The sequence below is a fragment of the Babylonia areolata genome, chromosome 16 (assembly GCF_041734735.1).
Source record: "Babylonia areolata isolate BAREFJ2019XMU chromosome 16, ASM4173473v1, whole genome shotgun sequence".
Lineage (NCBI taxonomy): Eukaryota > Metazoa > Mollusca > Gastropoda > Neogastropoda > Buccinidae > Babylonia > Babylonia areolata.
The window spans coordinates 19366331-19378830 of NC_134891.1; the positions used below are offsets into that span (position 1 = coordinate 19366331).

The 12500-nt window shown below is 43.8% G+C and overlaps 1 protein-coding gene across 1 annotated transcript in view; it reads left to right on the forward strand.

Moving 5' to 3' along the window:
• The first annotated feature begins 754 nt into the window (after positions 1–754).
• Positions 755–12500, forward strand: part of LOC143290999 (uncharacterized) — a 37811-nt gene continuing 26065 nt past the window's right edge. Inside the window, exons 1-4 of the mRNA XM_076600586.1 lie at positions 755–917; positions 2057–2159; positions 6162–6231; positions 8831–8873. Of these exons, the coding sequence (XP_076456701.1) occupies positions 755–917; positions 2057–2159; positions 6162–6231; positions 8831–8873 (379 nt within the window). The remainder of the gene's footprint in view (positions 918–2056; positions 2160–6161; positions 6232–8830; positions 8874–12500) is intronic.

Below are 12500 nucleotides of genomic sequence, written 5' to 3' on the forward strand. Positions count from 1 at the left end.
ATAATATAGTCTTTTCCAGCAGTAACATGACGTCAGAGTTGTTCCTCTCAAACCAATAGAGTCTTTTCCAGCAGTAACATGACGTCACAGTTGTTGCAGTCAAACCAATAATGTGGAGTCTTTTCCAGCAGTAACATGACGTCAAAGTTGTTCCTCTCAAACCAATAATGTAGAGTCTTTTCCAGCAGTAACATGACGTCAGAGTTGTTGCAGTCAAACCAATAATGTAGAGTCTTTTCCAGCAGTAACATGACGTCAGAGTTGTTGCAGTCAAACCAGTAGAGTCTTTTCCAGAACTAACATGACGTCAGAGTTGTTGCAAACCAGTAATATGGAGTCTTTTCCAGCAGTAACATGACTTCAGAGTTGTTGCAGTCAAACCAATAATGTAGAGTCTTTTCCAGCAGTAACATGACGTCACAGTTGTTGCAGTCAAACCAATAATGTGGAGTCTTTTCCAGCAGTAACATGACGTCACAGTTGTTGCAGTCAAACCAATAATGTGGAGTCTTTTCCAGCAGTAACATGACGTCACAGTTGTTCCTCTCAAACCAATAATGTGGATTTTTTTTCCAGTAGTAACATGACGTCAGAGTTGTTGCAGTCAAACCAGTAATGTGGAGTCTTTTCCAGCAGTAACATGACGTCACAGTTGTTGCAGTCAAACCAATAATGTAGAGTCTTTTCCAGCAGTAACATGACGTCAAAGTTGTTGCAGTCAAACCAGTAATGTGGAGTCTTTTCCAGCAGTAACATGACGTCACAGTTGTTACAGTCAAACCACGGACCAGCAGAGCGGCACTTCGATCCGGCATGTCTCCCCGTTCCCAACACGGTGCACAGTGTCCCTGAAGATCCCAAGTCAGCCGCTGATGACCGCGGACAGACAGTTCAGGCAGGAGGAAGGTGGCAGAATGGTTAAGACGCTCATCTGCCAATACAAAAGTTCGTGAGGGTCTGGGTTCGAATCCCGCTCTTGGGCTTTCTCTCAAGTGTGACTGGAAAATCAAACTGAGCGTCTAGTCATTCGGAGGAGACGATAAACCGAGGCCCCGTGTGCAGCACGCGCTTGGCGCACTGAAAAAGAACCCACGGCAATGAGAGTGTTGTCCTCTGGCAAAATGCTGTCAAACAAATCCACTGTTACAGGTACACAAACATATATATGCGCGTACTCTCCAGGCCTGACTGAGCGCGTTGGATTATGCTTCTGGTCAGGCATCTGACTAACAGATGTGGTGCAGCGTATATGGGTTTGTCTGGACGCAGTGACGCCTCCTTGAGAAACCAAAACAGTTCAGACAGCATGCTGTCCTTCACTCCTCACGTGCAGTGCTGACCTCATGCGCCAAAACAGTTCAGACAGCACGCTGTCCTTCACTCCTCACGTGCAGTGCTGACCTCATGCACCAAAACAGTTCAGACAGCACGCTGTCCTTCACTCCTCACGTGCAGAGCTGACCTCATGCGCCAAAACAGTTCAGACAGCACGCTGTCCTTCACTCCTCACGTGCAGTGCTGACCTCATGCGCCAAAACAGTTCAGACAGCACGATGTCCTTCACTCCTCACGTGCAGTGCTGACCTCATGCACCAAAACAGTTCAGACAGCACGATGTCCTTCACTCCTCACGTGCAGTGCTTACCTCATGCACCAAAACAGTTCAGACAGCATGCAGTCCTTCAGTCCTCACGTGCAGTGCTGACCTCATGCACCAAAACAGTGCTGTCCTTCACTCCTCACGTGCAGTGCCGACCTCATGCGCCAAAACAGTTCAGACAGCATGCAGTCCTTCACTCCTCACGTGCAGTGCTGACCCCATGCACCAAAACAGTGCTGTCCTTCACTCCTCACGTGCAGTGCTGACCTCATGCACCAAAACAGTTCAGACAGCATGCAGTCCTTCACTCCTCACGTGCAGTGCTGACCTCATGCACCAAAACAGTTCAGACAGCATGCAGTCCTTCAGTCCTCACGTGCAGTGCTGACCTCATGCACCAAAACAGTGCTGTCCTTCATTCCTCACGTGCAGTGCTGACCTGATGCACCAAAACAGTTCAGACAGCACCCACTCCTCATGGCCAGGACCGTGCTAAGGAGAGCGTGGCTCCCAGCTCTTCGACGGAGACCTCCAAGCCCACCACCAGTAAGACTCCCAAGTCAAGTCAAATCAAGTCGCTAAGTCAAGTCAAATGAAATCAAGTCAAATCAAGTCAAGTCGTCAAGTCAAGTCGTTAAGTCGTCAAATCAAGTCAAGTCATCAAATCAAGTCAAGTCGTCAAATCAAATCAAGTCTAGTCAAGTCGTCAAGTCAAGTCGGTAAGTCGTCAAATCAAGTCAAGTCATCAAATCAAGTCAAGTCGTCAAATCAAATAAAGTCTAGTCAAGTCGTCAAGTCAAGTCAAGTCAAGTCGTTAAGTCGTCAAGTCAAGTCGTTAAGTTGTCAAGTCAAGTCGTCACGTCAAGTCTAATCAAGTCAAGTCAAGTCAAGTCGTCAAACTGAAGTCAAGTCAAATCAGGTCAATTCAAGTCAAGTCATCAAATCAAGTCGTCAAATCGAGTCAAATCAAGTCGTCAATTCAAATCGAGTCAAATCAAGTAAAGTCAAGTCAAGTCGTCAAATCAAGTTAAGCCTAGTTAAATCAAGTCCATTCGTCAAATCAAATCAAATCTAGTGAAGTCAAGTCAAGTCAAGATTTAATCCGAAAATTCCCCATGGCGGCACATGAAAAAAAGGGGGCGGAGGGGGGGAGGGGGCAAAAGGAAAACAATACATGGTTGCAATGTATGTCGCAAGGTTACATTGTGCATGATGGACTTGTTATACAAAAAAAATATAAAAAAATAATAATAATGCTCCGTTTAGAACGTCATCTGAACACACACACACAAAAACAAAACCCATCTCGTTTCAAATAGCACAAATTGCACCGACAGTACCTAGAACTCTAGCCGAGTAGAATGATAATATTTCAGAGGAAGCAGGACTAGGAGCTGCCACCCAGCCAGGACACCTGGATACCCAGCACAGCGTCTCCAGTGACGTGTGTGTGATAGTTCGTCCTCCTCACCACCCCTGCCAAGACATTTCTCGCTACAACAGGGGTTTGTGTGTGTGTGTGTGTGTGTGTGTGTGTGTGTGTTTTAATTCATTTAACTCTCTCCATACGAACGGCGAAAGAGACGACGCAAACAGCGTTTCACCCCAATTACCATCATCAAAAAATTGCAAGCGGAAGGCTCTTATACTGAAGAGGTGAATGTTGACAAAGAATACCACAATTCTGACGACGGAAGCTAAAGGTTGGGTCATTCAGACACCCACTGGACATCCGATGGGTCTGTATAGAGGAGAAAAGAGGACTGGCCGTACTGAGTGAATTAATGTCTATCCACATTAAGTGATATTAGACAGAAAAAAAGGAGGGGTAGGGTTGGGGTGGGTGGTGGCGGGTGGAGGAAGGAGGGAAAGGGTGAGGGGAAAAAATCACAACATTTACAACAATCTGGCTAAAACAATAACTTCCAAACTTAGAAGAAAAAAAAAAAGATAAATCATTTTAACAACCTAGTTGGACTATCCAACAAAGATTTGAAACAGTGCAGCATTAGCAGTGACAAGTCCAAGATATATACACAAATCTTGGGTCGGGGGGGTGGGGAGGGGGGAATTATAACAGCAACCCAATTGGACTATTTAAGATTTAAAGAAACTGAACAATAAAAGTGATGAGTCCAATATTTCTTGCATCGGAAAAGATGCTAGTACAGGAATATGACATTTTAACATGTCGCAAGTAAATACATGATCACTTGTTGTAGGATTACCACATATACAGGAAACACTTTTTATGTATTTTGTCTTGAAACAGTTCAGTTTCAATCTGCAGATCAATGATGCAATCTGCCTTTTACTGTAAATGTGTTGTTCATATTTACCAACAATTCCATAAATATTACTTATTTCTTCGTATAAGTTGGAACGGCCCATTTTCCTTTCTTCTGACTGAAAGTATGATCGCTGGATTTGTTCTACTATACTATTACACTCCTGCAATGAAAATGGAAGAGGTAAATATGTTGACTCAGCTGATTCCTTTGCTCCTTTTTTCGCCAAGAGATCAACCTTCTCATTATAAAGAAGGCCACAATGCGAAGGAATCCAGATAAATGTAGTACTAGTACCCCTCAATGAGAGTAAATGAATTAGATGTTTAATTACAATAATAATTTCAGATCTAACTTTGGAGTGTAAATATTTGATAACATTAATGACTGACTTAGAGTCAATACAAAAAGCAATCTGGAAAATATTTTTTGGCAAATCGAGTAAGAAGTACAATGCCATAAGTATTGCAACTAGCTCCGCGGTAAAGATTAACTTATTTTTTCCCACGTTATAATTTTTTTTCTGCGTTTAGTTCAGGTATGATATATGTGGCACCTGCATTATTGTTTAACACAGAACCATCTGTATAAACCATCAGGTGGTTTGGATATTGATCACATAAGTGGATTCGGGCATAAGATGACAGTAAATTTATGTTTTCAGTCTTTGTTACATTCGTATAATCAATATCAAACTGGGCTCTCTTGAATTCCCAGGGTGGGATATGGGATAAAACGGACTGTTTGGCTACATTATGCTTCAGATTTAGATCAGAGCTTGTTATAGTAGTAGATGTGTATGTACTAATGGTTATATGGGAGGCTATGGTCCTAGCTCTTTTTGAAAAGTCAGTATCGGACTTAAGATTTAGTTCAGGTTTCAAATCATTTTCTGCTGTATAGCTTCTCAAGACGAATTTGGTGCATTGAAGGTTCCTGTGTTCTTCAAGTGGTAGTACCCCAGCCGCACTATATGTTTTAATACATGACGCATGATCTGGTATACCAAGAGTAAGTTTATATCCTTTGCAGTCTATGCTTTGGAGTTTCTTCAATAAATATTTTGGGGCACTGAAAAATACTTCTTGGGCATAAGTTAATTTTGATCGAAGAAGCGATGTAGATAGGCGATGTAGATAGTGTTAATCTGTCTTGTCCCCAAGATTGCTTACTTATAACTTTTAAGAAGTTTAACGTTTTTCTTGCTTTTGTTAAAATATTTTCTAAATGATAATTCCATGTTAGTTTTGTTGTCAGATATACTCCAAGGAATTTCACTACCTTTGCATATTCAAGGGGGGGGGGTTCATTTCTTTTAAAGTTAGGCATATTTACTGGATCTGACCCATTATTAAAAAGCATCATATGTGATTTTTCAGCAGACAACTCCAAGCCGTTTTCAATCATGTAATCAGAAATTATGTTTAGTTCATTTTGATATAGCCTTGAGAGATCTAGCAGGTGTGCACTTTTTTTAATGCTGCTTTCATCTACATGCATATGTCATCAGCATACTGGACAAGCACAATTTTTTTTGTTAGTTTTCTTGGTTGGTCGAACATTAAAATACTAAATAATAAAGGAGCAATAACAGACCCTTGAGGGATACCCATTTGTAGCTGCCTTGTAGAAGAATAAGCATTGCCTATTTTTGTTCAAATTTTCCTACTGGTTAAGAAACCTTTAATGAATTCAAATACATGACCTGACAAGCCAATGCTTTTAAGCTTGCAAAGCAATTTTGAGTGCCATATTTGATCATAGGCTTTCGTTACATCAACAAAATGTAGCTAATACGCACTTTCTTCTTGCAAACTGATGCTTAACTTGAGTGGTTAATTTGACAAAAGGTTCAATTGTAGATCTAGCCTTGCGAAATCCAGCTTGATTCACAGGGATAACGTAATGTGTGTGTGTGTGTTTGTGTGTGTGTGTGTGTGTGTGTGTGTGTGTGTGTGTGTGTGTGTTTCTGCATATCTGTTTCTCTCTGTCTCTGTCCCCGTCCCTCTCTCTGTCTGTCTGTCTTCCCGTCTCTTTGTCTCTGTCTCTGTCTCTGCTCTACCTGTCTGTCTGTCTCTCTTTTTCCGAACAGACTCAGTGAAAAATAAAGCAATCACCTTTCAGTGTAGCAGGTGATCGTATTACTGCGCATGATACCAATGATCCCCTCCACCACCTGCACACTCCCTCTCCTCCCCTCCCCCCCACCCCAACCGCTCCTGCCAGTCTCCAGGGTATAAAATCAAACGTGGCGCCCCATACCACTACGACAGCCGCTTTACCTTCAGTGCCTTCAGTCCTGTCAACAGCAAGATGTGTCCACATTCAGTGTTACAGATGAAGGTCAGTACTCCACCCCCCACTATTTGTATTTGTATTTCTTTTTTTTTATCACAACAGATTTCTCTGTGTGAAATTCGGGCTGCTCTCCCCAGGGAGAGCGCGTCGCTATACTACAGCGCCACCCATTTTTTTAATTTTTTCCTGCGTGTAGTTTTATTTGTTTTTCCTATCGAAGTGGATTTTTCTACAGAATTTTGCCAGGAACAACCCTTTTGTTGCCGTGGGTTCTTTAACGTGCGCTAAGTGCATGCTGCATACGGGTCCTCGGTTTATCGTCTCATCCTGTCTGTCTGTCTGTCAGCTACCCCAGAGCTACAGGTCTCAGAAACACAGGGTCCTCTCCGTTGTTATTTTGTGTGTGTTGATGTTCTTTTGTTTGCTTTTTGTTTTCTTTATCATTGTTCAAAGTCCTGTGGGAAGTAACCCAAGCACAGTGCATCAAGAGCCATTTTCATGGTACGTGCGTGATAGTCGTGTCCGACTATGACCGTCAGAACAGCTGAGTTGCAACTGCTGCCCCAACTATCTGCGCTACAGCTGGATGGAAGGGGAAAGTAGGGTAGGTGTGCTTAATTGCGAACGGTCCAGTCGAAGCTACCAGCTCAACGTGGGTACTGTAAAGATAACATATCGTAAACGTAGTTCTATTGTTTTACGAAGGCTTTCTCCGACTGATTGCACCAGGAAGAGTTCTTCTGCTCGTTCTTTTCTGTCGACGTTTGGAATTGCAGGGGTGCCTGGGGATAAATGCGAACGGGCAAGTCTAAATGGGAACGATGGCTTTTGGTACATGTAGACAAATCAAAACAGAAGCAGGTTTTTAACTCATGTACTGTCAGTTGTACTTTTCCCCCAATATAATTGCTTATAAATAGTGTTCAGTTGATTTCCCCAAAAAATATTGACATCTGAACATTCGAAAAAGAAGTGTTCTTATTGTCATGTGTTACTTTCATTTTGTGTAACAGAATGTTCGTTGGGTATATGTTATTAAGGATCTTCCATTGTAGTTCTCGCAGTTTCACTTCTTTTGCTGATAAATGAGGGATTGACCAGGTGTTTTTATTTGATTCAAAGTCAGGTTTTCTTTTCCAGAATCCATAGGCACATCAGTTTCCTTTATCTCATTCATGTGTTTCATTATCGAAATATTTTGAAATTGCTTTTGGTTGATCATTTCACTTGTTTACAGGAGGAAGGTGGCAGAATGGTTAAGACGCTCAGCTGCCAATACAGAGAGTCCGTGAGGGTGTGGGTTCGAATCCCGCTCTCGCCCTTTCTCCTAAGTTTGACTGGAAAATCAAACTGAGCGTCTAGTCTTTCGGATGAGACGATAAACCGAGGTCCCGTGTGCAGCACGCACTTGGCGCACTGAAAAAGAACCCATGGCAACGAGAGTGTTGTCCTCTGGCGAAATTACGTAAAATGAAATCCACTTTCATAGGTACACAAATATGTAAGCATGCACTCAAGGCCTGACTAAGCGCGTTGGGTTATGCTGCTGGTCAGGCATCTGCTCAACAGATGTGGTGTAGCGTGTATGGATTTGTCCGAACGCAGTGACGCCTCCTTGAGAAAGTGAAACTGAAACTGAAACTTACAAAGTGTCTTTCATTTGTCAGAGTGTGGGTTTGTGTGTGTGTCTGTCTGATCCATTCTGTCCATTCAGCTGGGATGGCATTCATTCATGGCATGATATTCGAAATAAGTGACAGCATTGTTCTGAGCTACTTTGTTTTGGATATCCTCCAGTGTGTATGATCTTTTTTCATCTATTCTAATTATATCAATGATTCTGTTTATTCCGGACATAGACCAGTTAGGAACAAGTAGTACGGTTTTCTTAAATTGTATGAAGCTGTTGTTCCCCAATGGTGATATTGAAGTTATGAAAAATGTACGCTTTCTGCTGATTCTAATGGTTTGGTTTCTAAGTATGTACTTTTTTTCTCTCCAAAATCCACTTTCAATATTATCAACACATTTTAATTCGTTAGGTCTACAATAAACGTCAAGAACATATGGCCATTTTCCAAATTGTCTAAAGTTCCATTTGGGGATACAACTCGTCTCAAAACTCACCTTTTCCCTCAGCAGTAAGTTCAAGTGTGGCAGGTCCACTTCCTTTTGCGTTAGCTGTGCTTGACTATGTGTGTATACGTATGTATGTGTACATAACTACATGCATGTATATGAATGTGTATTGTGTGTGCTTGTGTTTATGTAAGTTTTTTGCCTGTCTATGTGTGCGTATGTGTTAGGGTAGCTGTTAGATACACATGTATGTTAAAATGTATGTATGCAGTGTGTGTATGTGTGTGTGTGTGTGTGTGTGTGTGTGTGTGTGTGTGTGTGTGTAGTCACATTTTGGTGTGTGTATGTAACATAGATGTAATGTTTTATGTTAACAAAAGCGTTTTTGTAAAGCACCTAGAGCAGATTTCTGGATGGTGTGCTATATAAGTATTCATTATTATTATTATCATTATTAACTCCAGTTTTCGTCTGTAGAGCTGAATAGTTTCCCGACCCACTGTAGATGAAAGGACCTGTGTAAACTGGCCGTGTTGACCATTCTTAGTGGTTGGTTTTGTTGCAGATGAAGATCTTGCTGTTCTTCTCCTTGCTTCTCCACTGCACAAGTAAGACAAAGTTTTGTCTGTGTTATAAAAGATAAATTTTATTATAGAAAAAAAAAAGATTTGTTGTCCATGTAGATACTATTACTTTATTAAATTATTAGCTAAATTTATCAAATGAATAATATATTAATCTCTTTGTCTCTCTCTCTGCCTGTCTGTCTCTGTCTGACTATATCTGTCTCTGTCTCTGTCTCTCTCTTTCTCTCTGTCTGCTTCTCTTTCTCTCTCTCTCTCTCTCTCTCTCTCTCTCTCTCCCTCTCTCTCGATCTCCCCCCTATCTCTCTCTCCCTCCCTCCCTCCCTCTCTCTCGACCACCCCCTCTCTCTGTCCCTTCCTCACTCCCTCCCCATCTCTCTCCCTCCTTCCCTCCCTCTCTCTCTTTCTCTCCCTCCATCCCTCCCTCGCCCCCCCCCTCTCTCTCTCCCTCACCAGTTGACAAACATAAGACGTCTAACATTTCAAAGTACAAGGTGAGAAAACAATGACCATATCACACCACACACCACACACCACATCACCCCAGACACCACACCACATCACCACACATCACATTATTACATACACACACTACATCACCACACACACCACATCACCACACACACTACATCACCACACACACCACATCATCACACACCACATCACCACACATCACATCACCACACACACCATACCACCACACACCACATCACCACGCACACTACATCACCACACACACCACGCACACTACATCACCACACACACCACATCACCACACATCACATCACCACACACACACCACATCACCACACATCACATCACAACATCACCACATAACAACATCACCACATCACCACACACATCACCACACACTACATCACCACACACACCACATCACCACACACCACATCACCACACACCACATCACCGCACACACCACATCACCACACACCACACAACCACATCACTAGACACCACACACACCACATCACCACACACACCGCATCACATCATCACACCACCACACACACCACACACCACATCACCACACACACCACATCACCACACACCACACACACCACATCACCACACACCACACAATCACATCACCACACACACCCCATCACCACACACACCACACACCACATCACCACACACACCACATCACCACACACTACATCACCACACACCACACAACCACATCACCACACACCACACACACCACATCACCACACACACCACATCACCACACACCACACACACCACATCACCACACACCACATCACCACACACCACACACCACATCACCACACACCACACACACCACATCACCACACACCACATCACCACACACCACACACCACATCACCACACACCACACAAACACATCACCACACCAAACACACACCACACACCGCATCACCACACACCACACCACATCACCACAGACGCTACATAACCACATACACCACACAACCACATCACGACACACACCACACCACATCACCACACACCACACACCACATCACCACATACACGACTTCTCCACACACACCACGTGTTATGTAAACGCCATAATCTTTCCCGCCTGGTTATGTTAATTCCAGCATTTTTCCCCCGTGGTTATGTCAACAGTGGAATCTTTCCCACGTGGTTATGTCAACAGTAGAATTTTTCCCACGTTGCTATGTCAACGCCAGCATCTTTCCCACGTGGTTACGTCAACGCCAGAATCTTTCCCACGTTGTCATGTCAACGCCAGCATCTTTCCCACCTGGTTATGTTAATGCAAGCATTTTTCCCACATGGTTATATCAATGCCAGCATCTTTCCCACGTGGTTAAGTCAACGCCAGCATTTTTCCCACGTAGTTACGTCAACGCCAGCATCTTTCCCACATGGTTATGTCAACGCCAGAATCTTTCCCACGTTGTTATGTCAACGCCAGCATCTTTCCCACGTTGTTATATCAACGCCAGCATCTTTCCCACGTTGTTATGTCAACGCCAGCATCTTTCCCACGTTGTTATATCAACGCCAGCATCTTTCCCACGTTGTTATGTCAACGCCAGAATCTTTCCCACGTTGTCATGTCAACGCCAGCATCTTTCCCACGTTGTTATATCAACGCCAGCATCTTTCCCACGTTGTTATGTCAACGTCAGCATCTTTCCCACGTTGTTATATCAACGCCAGCATTTTTCCCGTGTGATTATGTGAAGCATCTTTCACGCGTTGTTATGTCAACGGTAACAGACACCAGTTAGTTCTCTGCCCTCGCCCTCTATGCAAATGTTTTCGCAGAGGAGGCACGGTGGAACAAGACACAGCAAGAAGATGACCGATTGAATGGTCATTTGATATATAATATGATATAATATGGGTACGTATATGGCGTTTGTCGTCTATCAGACAGCAAGATCAAAGCGCTTTACAAGCACTGAATCATTTGCACACCGAACAAGAAGCCTCCACTTGTCCCGGTCAGTGGCAAACGCTTGGGTTTGCGCGAAGGTTTTCCCGATCCACTCAAGGATGTTGTCTTGTCCACCACTTTCTCTGACATCCCCTTCTTCTCTTTCCTTGAACTGTTCCTTGAAGGATGGTCTTGAAGAGGACACAACATCTTGTTACGTGGCCAAACCATTTCAGTAAACTCTTCTTTACAAGGGACAGCAGGTCTTCGTAAATGGTTCATATGCTGTCTCACTCTTCTGTGCATCTCCTCATCAGTGATGTGGTCAGTGAATGAAAGGCCAAGAAGTCGTCCAGAGCACCTCATTTCTGCAACTTGGGTCTTCCTTTCACGTTGTGCAGTCAGAGTCCTTGACTTGCATGCACACAGAGGACTGGCAAGACGAGAGCACACAGTGTCAGGTGGGTGTGGAGGGAACAGGGATTTCTGTCCCTCATCCAGCGGCCAGTCAGGGACAATGACCCCAGACTGTCACTCATACTGGGGGAAAACAGGTTCCATCTCTCTCCCTCTGTCTCTCTGTCTCTCTCTCTGTCTCTCTCTCTCTCTCTCTCTCTCTCTCTCTCTCTCTCTCTCTCTCTCTGCCCCCCTCTCTCTGTCTCTCTCTCCCCCCTCTCTCTCTGTCTCTGTCTCTCTGTCTCTCTCTCTCTGCCCCCCCTCGCCCCCCCTTCTCTCTCTCTCTCTCTCTCTCTCTCTCTCTCTCTCTCTTCATGCTATCAACAGAAGGAGAAAAACGAAAATTCAGAATGTCAGAAATCAAGTTATTATGCTGTTGGCTGTTTTGATTTTTTTTTCCGCCTCACTGTAACTATGGTTTGATGTTCCCTTCCTCATGGTGAAAGACATCGTATTGTGGTAAGATCACTTTAGTGTTATTTGTCATTTGACAGCTTTAGTCCATCTCGTTGTTTTAAGTATTGTCCAATGTATAACTTTGTATGTCAACACCTCAAACTGCAGGGTGCGTGTGACGAACTTTTGTTTTGACCCCTTACCGACCCCAGTCCTTTAGGATTGTGGCCCAAGGCCGATGTACATTCTGAGTGCCCCCCCCCCCCCCCCCCCCCCCCCTCTCTCTCTCTCTCTCTCTCTCTGTGTGTGTGTGTGTGTATCTGTGTGCATCAACCATATCAGAATGACCGTTGGTGCCCCCCCCCCACCCCTTCCAATCCCCC